The sequence below is a fragment of the Lissotriton helveticus genome, chromosome 11 (assembly GCF_964261635.1).
Source record: "Lissotriton helveticus chromosome 11, aLisHel1.1, whole genome shotgun sequence".
Classification (NCBI taxonomy): Eukaryota; Metazoa; Chordata; class Amphibia; order Caudata; family Salamandridae; genus Lissotriton; species Lissotriton helveticus.
Genome location: NC_136072.1, coordinates 547,528,221 through 547,551,471, shown reverse-complemented (window position 1 = coordinate 547,551,471; position 23,251 = coordinate 547,528,221). Strand labels below are relative to the sequence as shown.

Sequence of the window (23,251 nt, the reverse complement as noted above, 5' to 3'; positions counted from 1 at the left end):
TGTGAATTACTCCAGCAAGGCACTGCATGGTAGGGTGCGGGCAGCAAAGTTAATGATTACAACAATCAGATTATGAGACAGCCCATGCCCTGTATTTCTTTTCCAGAGCTGTGCCAGCACCAAGTTGACGGCAAGCTGACTGACCCCTGGAAGCTTGCTGAGGAGGTGGACTTCTGGGCTAGCACCAGAGTGTCCAAAGAATGTATCATGGGGCACTCCCACAAGGGTGGTCAGGGGTCCCACAAGAAGAATGAGGGGCAGAAAAACTTAAAAGTAAGGAATTCTCCAAAGGTCCCCAATATAATAGATTAGTCGTTGTTAAACACAAGGAAATGTTTACGCGTTTTACATATATTCAGTCATTGAAATCTGACAGGTGTGGCTTTTAGTTATGAGTGTTTCTATATTCACAGACTGTTTGTAGGGTACCCCTGGGCATCTGGCTGAGGATGCTGTAATTATGTTATCTGGGGAAAATGAGCAGGGTCAGTGAGGTGCCAGGCAGAAACAAAACCTTTATTTCTTTTTTGGAGGAGTTTAAAAAAGTGAGAGAACCTCAATCTTTGTTTACAATCTCATAACAACCCCTAATGTCCACACTGTCAGAGCAAGAGATAGCTCAGCAGATTAGTGCATACACTGTTGCCACATGGGTGCGACCTAATGGTCACAAAAAATCAAGAGGATGCAAGGCTTAATCTAGGTGGTGACAGGGGTTAGAAGCTGAGTTGCTGCTTCACGCAGTACATAACACTCAGCTTTCTGCCTGTCCTAGTTCTTCAAATAAATTATTTTTATGTACCGATATTTATTCATTATTCTTTATCGCCCACACAAAAAGCTGCCTGTTACCCTAACTCCAAAAAAGGACCTCACAATGAAGAATTTATAGTATGTTCTAGCAGTCTAGCCAATCCACTGAGCTTAACAATTCCTGGAATCTCATCCCTGCAAATATAAAACTGCACACCCACCGCCAAAGAAGTTTAGGAAGAAGTAGAACACTGATGTTTAAAACATTTACCATATTCGATTCCTGTCTACTTCCTAAAAAGGATCCGACCTAGTCCTTACCAGCTTCAGACACCTCTATCACCTCACAGGTGTGCGCGTCCTCAGACTCTCAATGCCCAGCAACATGGCGGACTAGGAGGGCTCAGGCCCTCAGACTGTAAGAAGACTAAAGGCCAGCACCCACCTTCTCCTGGTTGAAGGAATCCATCCTCTTCATCGCGGTGTCCAGAGCAGTCACCATCTGTTGAAAAGCTATGTCCTGTTCACACAGAGGGTTTCCCTGCAGGTCTGAGGAAATCTTCACAGCCGACTTGGACATAGCTATAGGAGGGCGTGAAGAAAGCAAGAGCATCAGTGAGAAAACCACTACATAAAGACAGCTCATCTGCAAAGCCCTGTCAGAAGCAAAAGAGGTGATTGTGTGGTCAAGGGGGTTGGGTGTTAAGTGGGTGGGAGTAGTGCTGAGTAATACATGGGGCCTGCCACAAAAGAGGATTCAAAGGGTTTCAGAGCCACTACTGGCCAGAGCAGACAGGTAGTGTAGGAAGAGAAACAAACAGGGAAGTTGGTGGCTATCGGCGAGCAGGAATACAAATGGGTTACCTAATTGGATTCTTAATTCGCCTATATTGCCTGATATTTCCAATCATCAGGCAGGGTGTACTTGACAATTTTAGATACAAACACGTTTCTAATAATCAGTCCATTCATGACCAATGTTTTCTACATTAAAAAGAGATTTTTAAACCAATAACCTGCTTATTAACTGTACTACTGTAGCTCCACTACATGCAGACACTTTAAGATCAAAACCTGAACACTGACATGCCTAATAATCAGTCTTCAGCTTGTCACGAGACAAAGAGAAAAATCACATGAGCATACAGAAGAGATAGAAAAGCTGGAGAATTGCAGTCACAACACTGTATATTTCATATATTTACATGATTAGTTAAATCTAACACCAGCAGAGTTATTTAGGCCCAAAAACACAACTAATGGCATCTGTCCATCTTAGCACTTGCAAGGCAAGCTGTAAAACTCATGAATGAATGAATATACATTTTGTAAAGCACGAACTTAGCCCAGGGGCATCAAGGCGCTGCAGACAGAGTCAGAGAAGTCCAAGGTTTTCAGGGATCACAGGTCAGGACAGGTGAAAAGCCAGTTCTTCAAGGCCTTACGAAATAAGAAGAGTGGAGATGCCACTCACTTTTGCGTTTTACATCTGTACTTATCACCAGGTCCTATTTTGTGGTACCTCGTGGTGCATAAAATGGTGCAAGGGATGATAACATTATTAAAAACAGGAGCAAACAACATTGAACAATGATAATTCCCATTTTCTTACTAATAGGCGTACACAGAGCCGGCTTTAGGGCAGTGCGACTGGTGCAGCCGCACTGGGCGCTGACCTGTGGAGGGGGCACCGACCTCGGGGGCGCTGTGTTTCTCAATAACTTATGATTGGAGAGATGAGTGGCACTTTTGCCCGGTGGTAGTGAGAGAATCCGAGGAGGTGTCATGGGGTGTGGGAACGCCAAAAATGATTTTCACACCGGGCGCCACCAGCACTAAAGCCGGCCCTGGGAGTACATCAGCTGCAAATATTACTATCAGCCTGGCGCAAATGTACCTTGCTCTGAGCAGTATTTGCTGCTGCACTTAATGACATTGTTGTAATGAGTGCGAATAAAATGATCTCTCCCCTTCAACAGGATGTTTACGACTGCTTAGCTGACTTGAGTACCTGCTATGGGGTCCACTTCAAAACAGCAATGTCTTGAGAATTTATGCAAGGCTTTCCACATAAGTACCTGGCAAAATGACAACGGTACAGGCATAATAGGAATGTTATAGAAGCCTTTCAGGATGATGTGGCAACAGCAGGTCTAACTTTGGTCCAAAAGAACTTTAGACACTATGTCACCATCTAGCCAGTCTGTGACCCGGAAGTACTTTATCCCCATGGAGAAGGACATCAACCTTGTTGCCTTCCTGAGTTTTTTGCTGCGAGGAAAGCCCATCTCCTGTACTCTGGGGTTTTGATCTTTATTCTGCATGTCCACAAAGCTCGTTTTCCGTACAGCACTTTCATGGCTCTCTCAGTCCTTTTCTTAGTAGAGAGACAACTGCAGATATCACAATACAATGAAATGTGGTACAAGCAATGGGAGAGTTCTTTATGTAGCTCCTTAACTGCCACAGAGGAAGCTTTGAAAAGAAGCCTTTCTTTACGTTGTGATATACTTTCAGGAGAGCAACGGTCGTCAAGCTATGGAACCTGAAAAATATTCTTGCAAACAGTGAACATTTTTAGCTTTCTCCTTGTGAAAAACTTGATTAAGATGTTTACTTCGGACAAAGCACTTTCTTGGGGTGAAGACTCCTTCGCGCTAAGATAAGGTTGGGCATCTTATGATAAAATAATCCCAACAGGTGCAGTAATGAGACCAGTCAGTGGGCATCGGGAGAAAAAAAAAGCCCCAACTCAGTAGTGTACCATGACTGAATGAGTTATTAAATGCACTTCTATCTAACGTTCTCGTTTTACAAACCGGTATGTCAAAAATGCATGTGAATCTATAAAAGGTGCAATACTGGAAAATCTCCTTGCCTATAACACTAGCTCTGTAGCTTGTCCTATTTATAAAACTTCCAGCTTTTTTGTTTTTCCATCACGGACCACTAGGTGGCACCCTGCACAAAGTGTTTAAGAATGTAAAAAATAGCCTCCCAGTGAGGTCCATGAGTCATCGCGCAAAAGATTCTCGTCACAACACATTTTTCACGTGGGTAGATGGGACGGCTGGATGCGGATACATGAACATGGCAAGCTAGCTATAAAACCGGTGTTACAGGTGAACAACATGATCAGGAAACAGGACTATGTTATAGACCGACATGCTTTCATTGCGTCACATGTAGTAAAACTTAGATATGCATTTACTTTCGTTCTTCTGTAACCCTGTGATGGTATCTGAAAAGCTTTAAAAAAAAGTCACAGCTGAGGCCACGAGGGTATTGGCACCCAATTCTTAATACGAATTATCATACCATCCGATTGTGCATCCCAGAGTGCTTTAAAACACAACAAAACGGGCTAGGTCATTCAGGGGTTACACATCAATGTAAAAGCTCATGGTGGCGGTGGTTGAATCCTGCCAGAATCTGCCAGCTGCCGGAAGCTGGCAAGAAGTATTTAACCCAGCACAGATCGGGCAGCAATTGGCAAACAATGGTTTACATTTTTCTAATCCCTATTGCCTTGTCTAGGTAACATCCGATATCCATTTTCCAATCAAAAGGTGTGCATGGGACATTTCTACAAGTAAGGAACGATTCTGAAGCAAACTCGGGAGTGCAAAAACTCCGACGTATATGGCACTCAAACATGAATTCGAGAAGAAAGATTCACTGGGATCTTAAAACAACTGTGCTCCTAAGGAGTAACATATAAGGTTTATCAGAGACCATATCTCACTATTCGCACATCGAGGGTATCTGGGGGAAATCTTTTCCTGATGTCTCAAAATGGATTTGTGTGTTAGTTTACACAGAAAGACCCATAAGATTTCACAATATATAATGTACAGTTCCCAGAGTGCAGCAGGGTTTCGGATTGAGAAGAAGCCTTTCTACTTTTCAAAAGATTCCTCTCCTTTTTCCTCTGCTAGTTACAGCTGATATTTTGACTCTGGGAATTGAGAAATCACTAGCTGGTTTCTCACTGCATGTGCTTCCTTTAAAACCTAACCAGAAAATGAAAGACTCATTATGTGAGTACTTGTAATTACATGTAAATGAAGGCTAGGCTATATAGTTTCTCAACCGCAGGTGCGCCGCTTGCCTCTTCTTTGCATTGGGTGTGGGGAGGAGGGGTGGATACAGAACAGCTGGGTCTGATCAAACCCACAGAGGTCTCCTGCAGCTTAAAGCGGGCGTGGGCACCAATTACTGTTAACATTAGGGGCATGGTGTAAGCTTCCAACTGACCACTCATTGAACTGAGTTTTAGTCAAATGTGAGAAACCTATAGTAATGTAGGGAGTGATGGGGCTGAAGGACCAGATTAGGGGCATCATTCAATCAATCAATCAATCAGTCAAAGCATTTATATAGCGCACTACTCACCCAGAGGGTCTCAAGGCGCTAGGGGAGGGGGGTCCGCTACTGCTCGAACAGCCAGGTCTTGAGTTGCTTCCTGAAGGCGAGGTGGTCCTGGGTCAGGCGGAGGTGGGTCGGGAGGGAGTTCCATGTCTTGGCGGCGAGGTAGGAGAAGGACCGTCCCCCTGTGGTGGCTCTTCGGATGCGGGGGACGGCAGCGAGGGCGTGGCCGGTCGATCGGAGCTGGCGTTTGGGAGCGTAGAAGTTGAGGCGACTGTTGAGGTACCCTGGGCCTTGGTTCTGTAGGGCTTTGTGTGCGTGGGTGAGGAGACGGAAGGTGATTCTCTTGTTGACCGGGAGCCAGTGCAGGTCTCTCAGGTGTCCGGAGATGTGGCTGCGACGGGGGATGTCCAGGATGAGTCGTGCTGAGGCGTTCTGGATCTGCTGGAGTCTTTTCTGGAGTTTGGCGGTGGTTCCGGCGTAGAGGGAGTTGCCGTAGTCCAGGCGGCTGGTGACGAGGGCCTGGGTGACCGTCTTCCTGGTCTCGGTGGGGATCCACCGGAAGATCTTACGTAGCATGCGCAGGATGTTGAAGCACGACGAGGAGACGGCGTTGACTTGTCTGGTCATGGAGAGGGAGGAGTCCAGGATGAATCCCAGGTTGCGTGCGTGGTCTGTTGGTTTGGGTACGCTGCCTAGGGCGGGGGGCCACCAGGAGTCGTCCCAGGCGGAGGGTGAGGATCCCAGGATGAGGACTTCCGTCTTGTCCGAGTTCAGTTTCAGGCGGCTGTTCTTCATCCATTCGGCTACCTCTTTCATCCCTTCGTGAAGGTTGGCTCTGGCGGTGGCAGGGTCGTTGGTGAGGGAGAGGATCAGCTGGGTGTCATCGGCGTAGGAGATGATGTTGAGGTTGTGCTGGCGTGCGATGGCTGCGAGGGGGCTCATGTAGACGTTGAAGAGGGTAGGGCTGAGCGAGGAGCCTTGGGGAACGCCGCAGATGACTTCGGTGGCTTCAGATCTGAACGGGGGGAGGCGGACTCTCTGTGTCCTTCCGGCGAGGAAGGAGGTGATCCACTCCAGTGCCTTCTCCTGGATTCCGACGTTGCTGAGACGCTGTACTAGTGTACAGTGGCAGACAATGTCGAAGGCCGCGGAGAGGTCTAGGAGGATGAGGGCTGCTGTTTCTCCGTTGTCGAGCAGTGCTCGGATGTCATCGGTGGCTGCGATCAGGGCGGTCTCGGTGCTGTGGTTGGCCCGGAATCCAGACTGCGAGAGGTCGAGGGATCAGTTCGTCTCGAGGAAGGCGGGCAGCTGCTTGTTGACGGTCTTATCGATGACTTTTGCAGGGAACGGGAGCAGCGAGATGGGGCGGTAGTTCTTGAGGTCGGTGGGGTCGGCTGATGGCTTCTTGAGAAGAGCGCTGAGTTCGGCGTGCTTCCAGCTCTCCGGGAAGGTAGCGGTGTCGAAGGAGGTGTTGATGATGTCCCGCAGGTGGGGTGCGATGACAGCGTCGACCTTGTTGAAGACGTGGTGGGGGCAGGGGTCGGTCGGAGATCCGGAGTGGATGGAGTTCATCGTGCGGACGGTGTCTTCGGTGCTGATCGGGGTCCAGGCGCGTAGGGTGGTGGTGGGGGGCGGTGGTTTCGGTCATGGCGTGCGTTGGTTGAGTGCTGGAGCTGTTGTGTATGTCCGCGATCTTGTTGTGGAAGTAGGAGGCGAGGGAGTTGCAGAGGTCTTGCGAAGGGGTGATGTCGTTGTTTCCGGCGTTGGGGTTGGAGAGCTCTTTAACGATGTTGAAGAGTTCCTTGCTGTTGTGGGCGTTGTAGTCCAGTCGTTCCTTGAAAGCAGTTTTCTTGGTGGCGCGGATGAGTTGGTGGTGTTTTCGGGTGGCGAGCTTGAGGGCAGTCATGTGGTCCGGTGTTGGGTCTCTGCGCCAGGTTCTCTCGAGGTCTCGGCAGTTCTTCTTGGAGCTCTTGAGTTCGTCGGTGAACCATGGGGCTTTCTTGCTGCCGGGTCTGCTGGGCGGGGTCCTCAGGGGGGCGAGGTCGTCTGCGCAGTCGCTGATCCACTGCGTGAGGTTGTTGGCCGCTTGGCTGGGGTTCGTTGCGCTGGTGGGTGGGTTCTTGCTCAGGGAAGTCGCGAGCTGGTCGGCTGAGATCCTGTTCCAGTTTCTGCGTGTAACCTGTTGCTGGTGGTGGTGGATCGTGGTCCTTCTGAAGCTGAAGTGGACGCAGCTGTGGTCCGTCCAGTGGAGTCCGGTGGCGTGGCTGAAGGTGATGTCCTTGTTGGATGAGAAGACGGGGTCGAGTGTGTGTCCGGCGTAGTGGGTGGGGGTGGTCACCAGCTGCTTGAGTCCCAGGTTGGCGAGGTTGTCCAGCAGGGTGGTGGTGTTGCAGTCGTTGTTGTTCTCCAGGTGGAAGTTGAGGTCCCCGAGGAGGATGTAGTCAGCGGAGAGGAGGGCGTGTGGGCTGATGAAGTCGGCGATGTCCTCGCTGAATTGTGTGCGTGGTCCCGGGGGTCTGTAGAGGAGGGTGCCTCTGAGGGTGGTCTTGGGGTTGATGTGGACCTGGAAGTGCAGGTGCTCGGCGGGTGCGAGGGAGTCGTCGGTGTTGGTCGTGATGCGGATCGTGTTCTTGTGGATGATGGCGATGCCTCCTCCGGTCTGGTTGATACGGTCCCTACGGATGATCTTGTAGCCGTCTGGGATGGCAATGGCGATGTCGGGCGCTGAAGAGGCGTTCATCCAGGTTTCCGTGAGGAAGGCGACGTCTGGTGAAGTTGTGTCGAGCAGGTTCCAGAGCTCGACGGCGTGTCTGTGGACGGAGCGGGTGTTGAGCAGGATGCATTTCAGGTGGCTGCTGCTGTTGCTCGTCTTGGTCTTGGTCGGTGCTGGAGAGGTGCAGGTCCGGATGCAGGTGAACTTGCAGGAGTGGCAGCAGAAGGGTCCGTGGGTGCGTCTCGGGGTGGCTCGGTAGCAGCCCGGGAATCTACCGGCGTTGAGTGCGTAGAGTTCGGTGGCGTCGTAGGTCCGGCGGGTGGGCTGGTTTCTGCGGGGGCCAGGGGTCCAGGCGCGGACGGGCGCAGACGGGCTTACCTTTGGCGCACCTTCGGCGCTCAATCGGTGCTCCCGCTGCGCGCGTCCGCTGCGCGGTCGCTCTGGGGGCGTCATAAGAAGGGGGACGGGAGGGCGGGTCAGCTGGGCGTCGGTCGCGGTTCGGCCAATGGGCCGGTGGTGGGCGGGGCCTGTGTGGAGCTGCGGCGGGAAAAACTGGCGAGCGGGCGGCTCTGCTGTGGCTGGGCCGCTCGGGGGGGCAGGGGGCGTCAGCGGCGGAAAATGCGGCAAAAGGCTGGCTTGTCAGGAGCATGAGGCGGCAGGAGGAGCAAGGGGGTGACCCGGCCTGGTGAGAGGCGCAGCCTCTACCGCGAACCCTATATCCGAGGGTGTTTGAAATGTAAGCTTTAGATTTGCACTGGCATACTCCATATAGTGAAGTGGTCTGCCTGACACATGCAGGGCAAGTCCTGGTTTCAAACCCCAAACAAAGGAAAAGGGTGGAGGCCATGTGTGGCATGTTAGCCACTGGAGCCAAGCCTTTGGAGTGCTCCCCAGAGACTCAGAGACAGAACATAGCTGGAAGTTGGGCAGTCAGACCATGGACATATTTAGAGGAGAAGTTGGAAGCAGAGAGACTAGCGAATTGTGAGCGAGAATCGGGTCTACCCCTACCAAGAACTATATGTTCTATCAGATGATCAGAGTGAGCGGATCTCGTGGTGGTGGCCCATCGGACACAAAAATGGCACTGAAAGGGATTCTTCCTGCAAAGACAACAAGTTGACCAGTCCCAACTGCTCTTTGTGAAGATTCTTTGCTAGAGCTGGAAAGAGAGTGACACCCGCTCACTCTAAGCTGGTATCAAGGAAGGGAACTCTTCAGTGCAAGGAGAGAACTTTAAGATCAATTCTTGGAGCTGACAGCAAATGTAGCTGCATCATTTACTGGACTAGGCAGACGGACTGGAATGAAACTCTACCTGGTGTGAAGAAGCAAACCAGAGACACACCCTAAGGACCTCTGTGAAGTTCGGAGGAACGGTGTCTGACTGTACAAGGTGACAGACTCAACGAACCCCTAGGGAATGACCGAAGGCAAGAGACAACCCGAAGATGGGCATTGTGCTCCGTTACTGGCAGAGGAGGAAACTTCTAGTGGACACGTGAAAAGAGCAGGAACTTTCACTGAATGTCCATGTAGAGCGGAGAAGAAGTGTAGAATGGAACTGCTACTTTGAAACTCTAAAATTCTGCAACAACTGATCCATTTTGTAATTTTTGTCTTATTTTATTCATAAAATAGGTTAGTAGCATGAGAGATTTTTTGATTTAAGTGCTGCGATGGTGCTGCTGATCGCAAGCATGCATTGGCTGTAATAGACTTCTTAGTTCCCTGCCACTAAGGGGTAGACACGGATATTTTAGGCAACCATTGTTTGCCATTTTATCAGCTGGCACCGAGCAACCTGGTTTCTTACATCCGTACTGAAGGAAATCAGACGCCAGGCCACTTAGTTCAGTAATTGTAAGTTGTAGTGCAGGATTTAGGCTTGAATCATTCATGGAAGACACAATCTGCACGACAGGCTCCTGTGAGCACTTATGTGAACTTCCAGTCACAAAGCCTACCTCAAACAATAAGATCAGCCCTTTCGTGGCCTATTTCAGCTTGATGATCTTGAATCAGGGAAATTGATAAAACAAAACTGAAGAAACGTCATCAACCTGTTCATTAAAGATCCATTCCTCGTGGATTTGTCTCCTGGTGTCGTAGTGCACTTTGTAAAAATGTGCATCTATGGTATTCCCTTGTGATGGACCATCTGTTTGGAAGATCACTGCAGATGACACATTCATGATTTGCTGCACCGATTCTGCTTAGGTCACATGCTTGCTCAGTTTGTATTCTGAGTAAGTGAACTGATCTGATGGAAAGGTTTCTTAGAACAAGTGATTGCCAGTTAAAGAGGGATGGTAATTGTTATTTTCATTAGAACCTTTTTTTAACATAGTGCTTCATTCCACACTTAAGCACTGTAAATGACAGATGTTGCTACTGCCCAATTTAATGGTGCTCAACTGAAAGATACTCAAAAGAATGGAAGGGTAGCTCGGCCTTGGATTTGATTTAGTGACAGGTAGATCACCAAGTCTCAGCAGAAAGCGTTCATCCCAATAAGCAACCCTGCAACCACTAACGGCTAGAGTGGGCGACCTCGAAGCTCGGGAACAGAGTTTGATTCTTTGAAGGGACGCCCAACATCCTGTGATTCTGGGCAAATCACATACCCCCAGATGCATCAAGCATCCATTTTGCGATTCCTTATTAGCGAAAAATAAGGATTCGCTAATAAGGAATAGCAAAATGCTATGCATCAAGAAATCGCTAAGAAAATTGCGATTTCTTAATATCTCTTAATTGCGAGTCGCAATTAAGGAATACCTCCCCATTCATTTCTATGGGCCTAGAGGCCCAAAGGAATGAATGGGAAGACATCCTCAATTTGCGATTAGCAATTAGCGAATCGCAAATTGAGAATGCAATATCAAGGGTGCAGGGGTGTCCAAAGGACACCCTGTTGCACCCCTGAAATTAATCTGTGCACATATGTTGGCACACACATGCCCTAAGGGCATGTGTGTGCGCAACATGAAACTTTGAAAAATGCACAAAAGTGCATTTTTAAAAGTTTTTGCAAATTACCATGAAGTTCAACTTCATGGTAATTTGCTCCCCCTATTAGCGAAATCGCAATTTTTTTTACTTTGTTGCATTGCATTTAAGGAATCTCAATTTGGGATTCCTTAAATGCAATCGCAATTTAAGGAATCTCAATTTAGAAATTCCTTAAATTGCGATTTTTGCATTTGGGATGATGCATCCCAAATGCAAAAATACAGGTCGCAAAGGGGCAGATTCTGAGAATCTGCCCCTTTGCGACCAGATTTTCCTTTCATGCATCTGGGCCTTAATCTCCCCGTGCCTAACAAAATGAAAAAAAATTATATGTCCGTCTGTAACGCCACTAGTGCTCCTGTAAAGCGCTCTGATACCTTCGGGTCACGTTCGCGCTATATAAACTCCCCCTCCCCAAAGATTCTTAATCTCGTAACTAGGTAGAATGTAGCAGCTGTTCTTCTCTTTTGTATTGGCAATAAGGTCTTCAATGTGGTCTAAATCACTTTATGTTGAGAGGAACAGTGCTTGTTTGCAGCATGTTTATGTACATCAACTCACTTTGCAACCACAGCCCTGGAATCCATAGATCACCCAAGTGCGCTCCCACCCTAGCAGAGTCATCGGTTTCCTGTGTGAAGTGGGAATGGCTGCTAAAACAGAACTCTACTCATCATATCCTCACCTTGAGTCCAATGTGGTAAAGACGGTAACTTAATAACAAAAGCCTCGTGTTGAATTTCCAGTTTCCGGAGAACTCCTACAAAGTGTCAACTTCAGGACTACAAATATGCAAATGGGATCATTGGAAGAAGTGTTACACGGAGAGACCTACACACCTTTTAAGGCAATCATTGTATATCTTCTGAAGGATGCACTTTTGTTTGGTTTGCGATTGTCCGTGCCCCCGAACAGTGACTTTTCCAGTGGAAAACCAATGGAAGAGATAGACACAGCTGTCGCTGTTATGTGAAAAACACTTTGAAAAATGTCATTTGAAAAAAAGACTTTGCATTGTAAACTAGCATCAGGAACCAGTCATCCAGCTAAAAGGCAGATTAAGACAGTATGACACTACCATTACACACTTGGAGAAGGCGCTCAAGCAGACATGGCAGAAAGGCAGTATCTTGAAATGTAAGTGTTCCATTACAGTCAATCTTAGAAATTTCCTGTGCAGAAAGGGATAGGGAAATACTTATCATAGCTCTGTGGCTCACATTCAATTCCATGTTTAAATTGCAAGAATATTCAGTGGAAAAACACAACATAATCCATGCTCCTTTTCATAACTGCTCCATTGCAGTTTTTAGGCCCAAAAGAGGGTCTATACTGTGCTCTAGGACCCTTCTGCACTGCTGAAGAACCTAGATTAAAAGTATGCATGAGGTACTGGTGCTTGTTCGATCGTCTGCTCCTCAGCCGTCTCAGATGAAATTGCCTAGATCCTGCGGATGTTATACGTCTGATTGTTGTATTTTCAAGTAAAGAGCATTGTTGGCACGAGGCTCCCAGATAATCAAAGCCAATCCAAGTCCTGTAGAAAGCGCTGAATCTCTTTGATAAAGAAGCGCTGAAACATGACAAACTCCACCGTTCCGAGGTGTAAAACTCAAGTCCAGGAGGCTATAATGAGCGCCATTTAGATTCACGTTATGTGTTTGTGTCTTATGGGGAGATCCTCCTGGAGATCTGGCGAGCCCTCCAGGACCTATGTTGGACGTGTCCGATATAGTGGATGCAGAATGGTGACATACAATTTAATTTTGTGAAGGTATAACCGGTATATAAAATAAAAACGGAACATTCCCGTCCTTACTCAATTTTAATCGATTTCATTTCATCCTATTTTACTCCCACATATTTACTCATACATATTATTCCAATTTACTGCATTAAGAAGATCTTTCCGAAAAATGTAACGGATACCTTCACTCCAAAACAAAAAAAGTAGACAAGAACAGTACACAGGCGGCACTTCAGTGTAAAACAGACCATTCCGAAAGAGGAGTAAAATGGAGGTAAAGAGGCTCCGCCAATACAAGTAGAAACACCTCCACCGAGTCCACTTATAATCATGCTGGCAGAGTGTATCAGATGACATTTAAGATCAGAGGACATGTTAAATCTGGCTCGAAGATCTTTACATTTTAGTAACGATAAAGCGAGCGATCACCAGCACTAAAGATTTGGGATCACATTCCACAGAGGACCAGTAAATTTACATCTAAACTAAGTGAATCTGGGGATAGAGGCCTTCATGCGGAGGAGTTCTGGTAGACAGCTTCACCCAAAGGAGTCACATGTGCTCTGCAGAAGGAATCATCTACAGGTTTCTTGCTTCTATCAGACATTCATCCGAGTGAAATGACCGTGTCATGTACCTCCACACTTCCCTCTCTATTGGATCCTCAAGTTTGATAGCGCGTCTTCAATCAGTGTGTGTCTCCACAGCGCGTCTTCAATCAGTGTGTGTCTCCACGTCAAAGGGGACAGGATCTGATTTTTAACATCTAACACACTGACTTTGAGTGCTCACATGCAAAGTTGTGATGGCAACAGTTTCTTCAATAACTTTTATTTCACACAAGTCAACATTCAAAGGGAACAGTGGAAATTGAGTGATGTGTCCCCTTTGACTTTCCTGTGCCCTTTCCTCCAGAAGGGTAAAAATCGGTGCTGACAACACAAAGGTATAAGCAAAGGAAATCCTGGTTTTTGTTGACTGAGAACCCCAGTTGAGGACAAAGATGAAGGTCTGGAATGATACCTATTATTACAGAATTCATGGTCAGACATGGACGTCCTCCAGCACGTTTTGTGACATATCCATCACTCATGGACAGTGTGGTGGTCAGGAAAGCACAGGACACACAAGTGATGGGATCATTTATCGAGTTCTTCCAACCGCATAGCATCTGCTTGTGGTGAATGAAAGCTAAATGCCTGCTTACGCTAATGGTAGTCGAAGAGGGACATCGGTCAATATTGAACCAAAGTTAGATACATTTAAGAAACAAATGGCAAGCTATGTGTTCAATAATCCCAACTGTAAAGTGAAAGCCTGACCTGCCAACCAACTACAATAACAAAGCCCTCTAGGACTGGAGCATCGGCCTTAAAAGGTGCAGTGCAGTTTTTTGCCCCACATTCTAAACGTTTTGGCTGAAATAGCGGATCACTAGAAAAGCATGGAAGATACCGTCTCCACATTGTAGGTGTAAGTCTTTAATTGGCATTAAAAAAAAAAAGTAAATATGCCTTTGGTAGGCCTACATCTTTAAAATGATATCACTTGTAAAGTGTTCCGGGGCCCCACACTTGGGTGGAGCTAGACATTGTTCATGAGTATCAGTAAAGATCCCATGATGGGAAAGGCCAAGACATTAGGCTTCAGCACTCTAACCCCAACGCGCGGTTCCACAATTTATTTTTCCAGCCTGAAGACTTTGTGCATATTATTTTATTTTTCTTGCTTTCATAAGTGAATTACAAGTTATATGCATTCTTTTATCCTGCTTCTTTGTAGTGTATCCCTATCTTCTCTTAAATTCAGTAGGAAGGGTCGCCCTCTATTCCTACGCGCTGCTGAGTCTTTATAGTATTTCTAAATGTTTAGGTTGTCTTCTGGTGACTCATCGCTCCTCCTCCACCACTCTACATTGAATATCGCGAGCTGTCAGACCCTACTTTCGTGCGGCTCTCTCCGCACACTGCTGAGCAGTGCCTGGTCTTGTACCCTTGTGGGTGGCTCTCGCTTCAACACTGTTAATGGTTTTCAGAAGTGCTGTCGACACTGAGATGGTAGTTAGCGGGTGACCCCCGGAGGAAGGAAGGAGGCTCACGAATATGGGGGCAACCAAAAAAGTCGCTTAAGAGGCAGCGAGGGTGTGGGCATTTAATGGCCTAAGGGTACCTAGGGTGCACAGAAGTGGCATGCATTTAACCAAAAGGACATGCAAAGGTGGAGGAGTGGAGGGGTGTGCATAAGGGGCTGGGCAGAATACGTACAGGGGATGCAGGGAATGACATAAGTGGGGCAGGAAGTAAAACAGATGGAGCAAGAAGACTGAATGGGGGAGTGAGTAAAGCAAGGTGGAACAGAAAGGGAGGGACACAAAGGCCGAAGAAGGGGTGCGAAGGGGGAATAGACACAAGGGACGCAGTGGGACAGAAATGGTGTGAAGGAACAATGATAGGATGCATAGGGAGGGGATGGGAAGGGAGGCGAGGACAGGAGAGAATCCGGGCAGCAGCAAGGAACACAAGAGGGTACCTAGACACACAAGGAAGGGGTAGGAAGGAACATCCACTGGGGCCATGGAGGGAAACACATGCAGGGACACACGCGGTTGGCCTTGGTGAGACACGCGTAAGAGGTGGAGAGTGAGCTACACAGGGCTGGGAAAATACTAATGCAGTGGGAAAGAGGTACATGCACAGAGATAGAAGCAGGTACACAACAGAGGGTATCCACGGATTATCACACGAGATCATGGGCAGAAAAACAAAGAAGGGGCAGGAAAAATCACCTAAATGAGGTATAAAATAATACTAATGGAACAGGACAAGACAATCAAGGGAGCAGGGTGATGCACATGAAGGTAAAGTGAAGGACAAGGAAATTAGCAATAAATGACATCCATAAAAGGTCAGGGCGATAAATGTAGAAGCTATCAGAGTGCAGTCATGAGACCAAGGTTAGAAATAATGTGCAAAGAGTCAGAAGAGCAAGGGGCAGGAGGCATAAACACAAGCGGAAGTGAGACACAGAGACACACACGAGAATTGCACATGAGTGGTGTCTACCGCGGCACAAAAGGTGTGCTTCAATTCTCAGGAATACTTCTCTGGTATGGGTGCATACCACCCTTCAACCAGGTCACCACTCTCCACCACCTACCCAAATCGGCCTCTGTGCTCTTCTTCATGTCTTTCTGCAGCTTCTTGGTCTGATCTTCCAGCCTAAAAAATGTTAATGCTAAAGATTAATATTGACCAGTTATATAGCACACACACCACAAATTAGATTTCTACTGTCGTAATTTATCAACCACCGTACAATGAAAGCGGAGATCATTCTCCACACAGATTTAGTCACTGAAAATTACACACATGTACCAGGAAGGAGCTCAACCCACCTAGTTTTTGGTTGGACAGGTTAAGGGCCCATAGGAATCATCACACCATGCGGGTGCGCAGCTATTCTGCAGCATCGTAAAGGGGCACTGGAATTACTGACTAGTGAGGAACATTTGAACAAAGACAGAATGTGTTCTACCCTAAATACTGCACCATCAATCTAATCTTCTAGATCTCTTGTCAAATCAAAGCCCTGCACAAACAGAGGACAGGCAGCGGTTCCATGCGGCTATGGCCATGGATCACTGATCTTCCAGGGGCACCAATACTACTGCACTCCAATTGGATAATCACGTTTCTCAGTTCAGGCTATTGCTCTCCTTAGTAAATCGAACACCTAAGGCTTACTCATGGTTGCGGTTCGGGTTAGAAACTCAGGTACAGCACATCACAATGGCCCTTGTTGCAAGCGGAGGGCTAAATTTCACTCCCTGTGCAAACATGATTTTACACAGGTGACGGAATTACAAGTTGTGTGATAATTATCGCACCATTGTAGTTTTTCCCCAATAATTGAAGGCAGGTGAAATATGCCAAAATGTATAATGGGAAAAAGGCCCATAAAAAAGACAAAATATGCAGAACTGTGTGTTTAGTAGTTATTCTGCATGTTAAGCCTTTGAAGATGAAAACCTAGAATAGGAGTTATTTATCTCACGTGGTAAAAACCTAACCCTGGCTTAATGGTAGTTACCAAGTGTAGTAATTCTCTCTTTCTCTCTATTGTACCAAACTTGTAATGAGGGCTTATGTACAGTCAGATCAAATATGACTAGGACTTATTTACAGGTAAGAAAAACATTACTTTATGGTATGATACACAAATATACAGAAAACACTGTTCTGTGCGTTTCTATAGCATCTACACATTAGACGCTAGATTTTCTAGGCCATCTACAGTTCATAAAAAGTCTTTTGATGTTTTAGTCAAAAGACTCAGACGCCAGACAAAATTGATGTAACACAGTCACCTTGCTATGAGATCACAGTCACACACTTTTAAAGGCTCGGACTGCAAGTCTGCATAACGGGCCAGATTTGCTTTAAGATCAGGACCCCTCAGTCTTTCGTGGAAGCGGAAGCATGTGGCATAATTTTAAAGTGACACTGCACAATGTCCATCACACCCTGAGGTTGTCTTACCAACCTGTCAGCACCAAGGAGATCAATCAATCAATCAATCAAGAAATTTGTATAGCGCACTACTCACCCGGAGGGTCTCAAGGCGCTGGGGGGGGGGGGGGTCCGCTACTGCTCGAACAGCCAGGTCTTGAGTTGCTTCCTGAAGGAGAGGTGGTCTTGGGTGAGACGGAGGTGGATGGGGAGGGAGTTCCAGGTCTTGGCTGCCAGGTATGTCTCCTCCCCATAGAGGAGTTCAAAGTAACCAGGTGTTCATCTGCCAGTGTTCTGGCAGGACATAATCAGAGTGATTCTTTAAGACGAATTCAAACCTAAATGGTTGAAATTTCCAAGTGGCATGGACGCCTCCTTAACTTGGGGCCCTAGATGCACTCAAAGGCTTGAATTGTTCCCACTGAGAATTGGACTTTGGTGTTAAGGAACAAAAAGGATTATAAACAATTATATTTGCAAAGGTATATGGGCATGAGAGATGGTTCAAATGGTTCCAGCATCAAGTAACTGCTTTCTGTCAATGGAACTGCTGGTCCAACTGGGAGTGCGGAAGGGGGAAATACAGGCACACCCTGAAATGAATGTACAGGTACATTATGGGAAAGCACACGGTCATTGGCTCAATTTCCGAAATGTTTCTTTGCAGGGTCATGATCCTGGCAGTGCTAGTCTGTGGTCTTTGTCTCTGGCTCACTGGTAGTTTCTACTCCTTGAAGCGTCCTCCAGGCATATTCTTACTTAGATGGGCCGCATGCAGATTTTTCACATGATTAAAAACTTCCATTCTGACAGTAGCAGTGCATCAGCTCTCCTTGCAGGTCAGATCAGATCATCTTCTATAAGCAGGTCTCAGCAGCTTGGCATTGTCAAAGAGTGCAGGCTAACCCAGCAGAGGTTCGCGGTCAGGCAATGTTTTCGGTCTGAGCTGGTGGACATATACCGCTGCAGGGGCGGCCTTAGGGATGTGCAAGCTGTGCACCTGCACAGGGCCACCAAACCGCAGGGGCCACCACGCCAATATATATCCTTAATCCTCTGAGGATGGATACATATTTGCGTGGTGGCCCCTGGCCGGGATTTGGCGGCCTCCGGCTCTGTTCCACTTCCAAACACCCTGACCCCCCCACTCTTCACTGGCCTCCGCTCCTGCGTTCCTCCTGGTTCCTGATTGGCTTCTTTTTTTCCCTACCCACTGCTGGCCCACTGGTACCTTCCTGAGCTCCGGGGGGCTCCACCCTGCTCGGACCCCCTCTTCCGGGGCCCCCTACCTACGCTCCTCGCCCAGGGCCGCCATGAGCCTAGAGCCGCCCCTGACCGCTGAATGCTCAAATAATGTAAACCTTACTGTTTCTAAAGGTCAAGTATTGACTCTACTTTGGGAGGACAGGCAGGAATGCTGAGTCAATCAAACTGCAGTCAGTCTTGTCAAAGTTCATCTTCTTCTTTATCCTTTGGTTGCCACTGGCTTTTAGAGTATAGAACTCAAGGTCAGGCCAGTTCGAACTGGCGAAGGTGTGGATGTGGGTTATTATTAGACAACACCCAAGAGAAGACCACAACTACTGGGTGATAGCTGGCTGTAAAGGAAGAGCGAGTTTCACCAGAGTAGGTAAAAAATACTCTGAACCATGAGAAAGGGCATTCAGAACAAAAGGGCAGTGCAATAAAACGCCAAGTCCACCCTGTTCAGTGACATTCTATGTGGAATCTAATGGCTACTATCATACAAACATGCATATGCAACAGACAAATACCACCCTGGGTGAGTCCCGCATACAAGATATGCAAAAGACTTCCGTTATGGCTGTCTGGCTCGACCAGTCCAGGGATGAGCTGGTAGGTTGTGTTCCCTCAGGGTTACAGATTTTTTAAAAAAGCCTGTGCTCCAGATCAGAATGGCATTGCAATGACCGCTAATCACCTCCTACCCTGGAATGAGTGGACAGAATCCACCCTTTCTAAAGGCGGGGATTTATTTTGGGTTGACCACTTGTACGCTTCTGTGTTCTGCTGGCCCAGAGCAAGATTAAAAACACTGGAGCATCTCCAGTGCACTCACAGGCTGTTATGTTCACAAAAGGAAAAACATAGGCCAGGCCACAAAAAGGTAAAGGGGCAAGACAGCACAGCTTTTCCAATCCATGCAAGGATGTATATTCACAAATGTAGCACACTGTTAGGCTCTGGAGGGCAGGTCCTACAGAGGAGAGGGGAGTCACTGGAAGATAGCTTGCAGGCAGAAACTGGGAAGCTTGCACAGATTGTGGGGCAGTGCCTGCAGGCAAAGAGTGAGACAAGGGAGGGCAATAGCCCCTAAGATGGGGCCAGCAGTAAATACGTGGAGAGGGGAAAACACCATAGGCCAATAACATTTAAAATGAGGGCTTACAACTGGAGAGCAATGGCTCCAGAGGGAAGAGGGGGAGACAGCGACTGATGAAAGAAGCACAGACACTGGAAGACAACAATTGCCAAGGAGAAAGGCGAAATCACTGCAGGTCACTGGCAGCCGAGGAGATGGAATAACACAGTGGGCAATGAATAAATGGGAAAGGGTAAAAACTGGCAGATAGTGACTTCAGCAGAGAGAGAAGACGACTCTGGAGTACAGTTAACGCGTTAATGAGAGGAGAGAGGCTTAATTTGGAGGGCAATTGGTGCCGAGGGGCTCACTGTCACACTGGAGAGCACCAACAGCTGAAAAGAGAGCAGCCAACAAAGAAGGGCAGAGACTTTAGAGGAAGTGAGTGTGGGGCTAAAGGAGAAGCTGAAACAATCGTACATACTTCTAAGAGAGAGTAGCTAAGAAAACAAACAAGGATATGGTTTCCAGAGCCTGTATTTTCTCAACACCTTTAGTTTTTGTGAGTGCTCAAAAAGAGGCTAGAGCACAACACATCTTTTCCTGCAATATGCCAGACTGAGCAAAACCCCTTGGACCAGAACATACATAACCACCCCACCGCCAAAGTAGCAACTTTCTTGAATCCACTTTGGTCATTTCATTCCAAATTTAGGCAGGCTCATGACACTGAAATGGTACACGCAGACTTCTTGGATGAGATATGGATAACCTTGGATTGAGGAGGTTTTGCAGTATAGCTTTTACTTGATCTGTCTGCTGCTTTTAACACTGTCGACCATACAAAATAATCAGTAGGCTCTGCAAGTAGGGAATAGGTTATTTATCCCTTAGCTGGATGCAATCATTTTCTTTTCAAATCTTAAGAGCCCAGGTTGTCTCCCTGCCTCCTTTTCGGTCTACCTTCCATACTCTTCAATGTTGAGTTCCACTATGGTCTTGCCTTAGCCTCACCCTTTTTAACGATAATGTATCCCAGCTCAGGTAGGAGTGAGGATGGAACTGCCGTTTTCTGTTGCTCAAGGTGAGGATGTTTGTTGGTCAGGCCTGCCCTTTTATCTGTCCCAGATTACAGCTCAAGAAGGCCAATGACAACCAGGTGCAGAAACCTCACACTTCATTGTGCCTGTGTTTTAGGTGCTCCAGGTTCGAGGGGGCCTCAGTGCTACCTTCAGTGAGAAGTATCACTTTACACAAAAGCTGAGTCTGGAGAGCAGACGAGTAGGACACTTGAAATGGAACCATGCCAACCTAGTTCTGAAGTTTGAGACAGAGGCTTTGCATCCGTGGTCTACTAAATGTGTATAAAAGTGAGATCCATACCCCTATGACTGGCAACTCCGATTTCTCACCAGCTCTATCAAGGAAGGCATACACAGATTGTAAAAAAGCAAGTTGTGAAAGAATAGGGCACACATTTACGGTCATGAGGGGCTCTGATCCACTGAACAGATCAAAAATTACCTTGGGACCTTAGGAAGGGAAAAGAGGAGATATCTTCAGATAAGGCAGTGTGTTACACAGGGAAACTATTAAGCCACATGCCAGTAGATAATTCACAGCATTTGAGAAATGGGTAAATACGATGACAAAAGGCTACTTTCTGAAATCTAAAAGTTTATCACACATAACGTACAACCAGAGAAATCACCAGCACAGAGGAGGTGGGAAGAGGAACTGGAACATAAACGTACTGTTAAGGAATAGGCAAGTGTATTCTTTGGAATAAAGGTATCACAAACAAGCGTCTCAGGCAGAGAAACAACTATAAAAACAATATCATACTAGTGCTGTGCCACAGCACAAATCCACAATTGGAACCCCTGAAAATAGCGGAGTGCTAGAGGAAGTGTGGTGGGGCAGGTACCTTACTACACTTATTATGGCACTGCCCTTAACTGAAAAGGTACTGGCAAGAAGTGTTAGATGATATAAACACAATGTTTGAAACCACTATCCCACAGTTCCAGCATATATAATTGTATGCTTCCCTAACAAAAGAAACATATCCTCTGTGATTCACTGGCGAGATGGCTATTTCACTTATGCTGTGCGCAGCTAAACAAACCATTACAGCACTGTGGAGAACAGATAAAGTGCAGGAGCACTGGAGCGGATAATAAGGCTGAGAGCGGTTGTGTATGAAGATCTAATCCGCATTAGATCACAAATTATGATGGTTTGAGGAGCTGTGAGACCCATACATTACATTATTTGCTCAGAAATTCAGAGAATTAAAATGCTACAAGTATCTTCCACTGCTCAGACTTACAGGTAGTAGGAGCTAAAGAGAACTAAAAAAAAAGCATCAATGGTCATGTTCTGGAGAATGAACAGGAAGGCCCCAGAGTTTGCCAATGGTGAGACTTTGAACTGAGAAAATGCGAGGAGGGAACAGTCCTCTATATCAGAGGAGTTGGGGGCTGGGGGGTGGGGGAAATATTCAAATGTTAGGGTTGTTTTAGCTAGAACACGATGAAATGAAGCGCAAGAACTTGAGTCTACTTATGCACATTACAACAATGGGGTAAGAACAAAGTGAACTGATTGCATGACCGTTCTTGTGGGAATGTTATCTGCACCTAAATTAATGCCTTTACCCAAGATTACTTGTGAACTACAACAACCAGGATTGGTCAGGTGGGGTGGAAGACAACACAGAGAAGTGGGGGTGTAGCATCCACAGAGGAATCGTGATCAGGGGTACCACCGTGCATTCACACATTGTATTTTGTAGTATTTAGTTCTGCCTTGTGATTAAAAGTACCTCCTTTTTCAAAAAGACAATCGCTGGGCTTCATCGCAATTTAGTATGCCTTTTTGTTGATTGCTGAGTTTTTATTTCATGCCACCAACACTAACTCCCCAAGAAGCCCGTGACTGTTCACCCTTGCAGCCTTGAGTCAAGTGCAGAAAGGGTTGTACCCGACCCAGTTTGCAGAGCCACAGAAGGATGAAACCCAGGTTACTAGAGCAAAACTATGTCAACCACCATGGATGTTGCAGAGTAGCTCCAGTCCGACCTGTGCGTCCCCTCCTTCCCTGAAAGAGGTCTGACAGTCATCCAAGCAGCCATCTCTCCCAGCATGGATTACCTTAACGCCATTGATCTTGACTTTCCTAAATATCTTATATCCAATTTCAAAACCCAGAAAGTGGCAGCTCACCTGCTCCTGTGCTCAGAACATTGTCACTCACCCCCCACACCTATCTAGCCTCTAGTCACTGGCTACTTGTCAACACAGGACATTCTTCAATTCTCTCTGCATAGGGCAGTGTTTGTGAAATGAATTCTTTTATTGGCATTGTTTCCCAATATATACCCTCACAAGCTCCTCTATGTACTTTTAAGAGCACTTCATAAGTCTCCTGGGTGTGTGATCCTCGATTTGTGGCAGCTCCCTTCCCTATTCAGCATTCACTCACTGCAACAACCTTTGTATGTCACTACACAGCAGCTCACATCACTTGCTCTTAAATAAGCAATTGAAGATTTTTTTGAGAGCATAATTTCTCGCTCAATCATCTGCAAAGCAACTTTAGGTTCTAATGCCAAGACACATCAAGGTAAGAATGTGCCTTAGAAATATTGTAGTCAATCAACCAGCCAATCAACAAGTCTTCATCCTCATACCCGGGATAATACTTACTGCTGAAGCTTTCCATACTCCCGCTCGAAGTCCAACTCAACCTACAATGAGAAAGGGAAGATGCAGTCAGTGTGTGACCTCAACGTTGTTGTCTATGCCCCACTAATCTGG

At 46.9% G+C, this 23,251-nt stretch overlaps 1 protein-coding gene across 1 annotated transcript in view; it reads right to left on the bottom strand.

The window, feature by feature from the left end:
• Window positions 1-23,251, bottom strand: part of BIN3 (bridging integrator 3) — a 184,431-nt gene that overhangs the window by 77,251 nt on the left and 83,929 nt on the right. The window contains exons 3-5 of the mRNA XM_078666276.1: window positions 23,141-23,181; window positions 15,756-15,817; window positions 1,199-1,335 (exon numbers count right to left, since the gene is read on the bottom strand). Of these exons, the coding sequence (XP_078522402.1) occupies window positions 1,199-1,335; window positions 15,756-15,817; window positions 23,141-23,181 (240 nt within the window). The remainder of the gene's footprint in view (window positions 1-1,198; window positions 1,336-15,755; window positions 15,818-23,140; window positions 23,182-23,251) is intronic.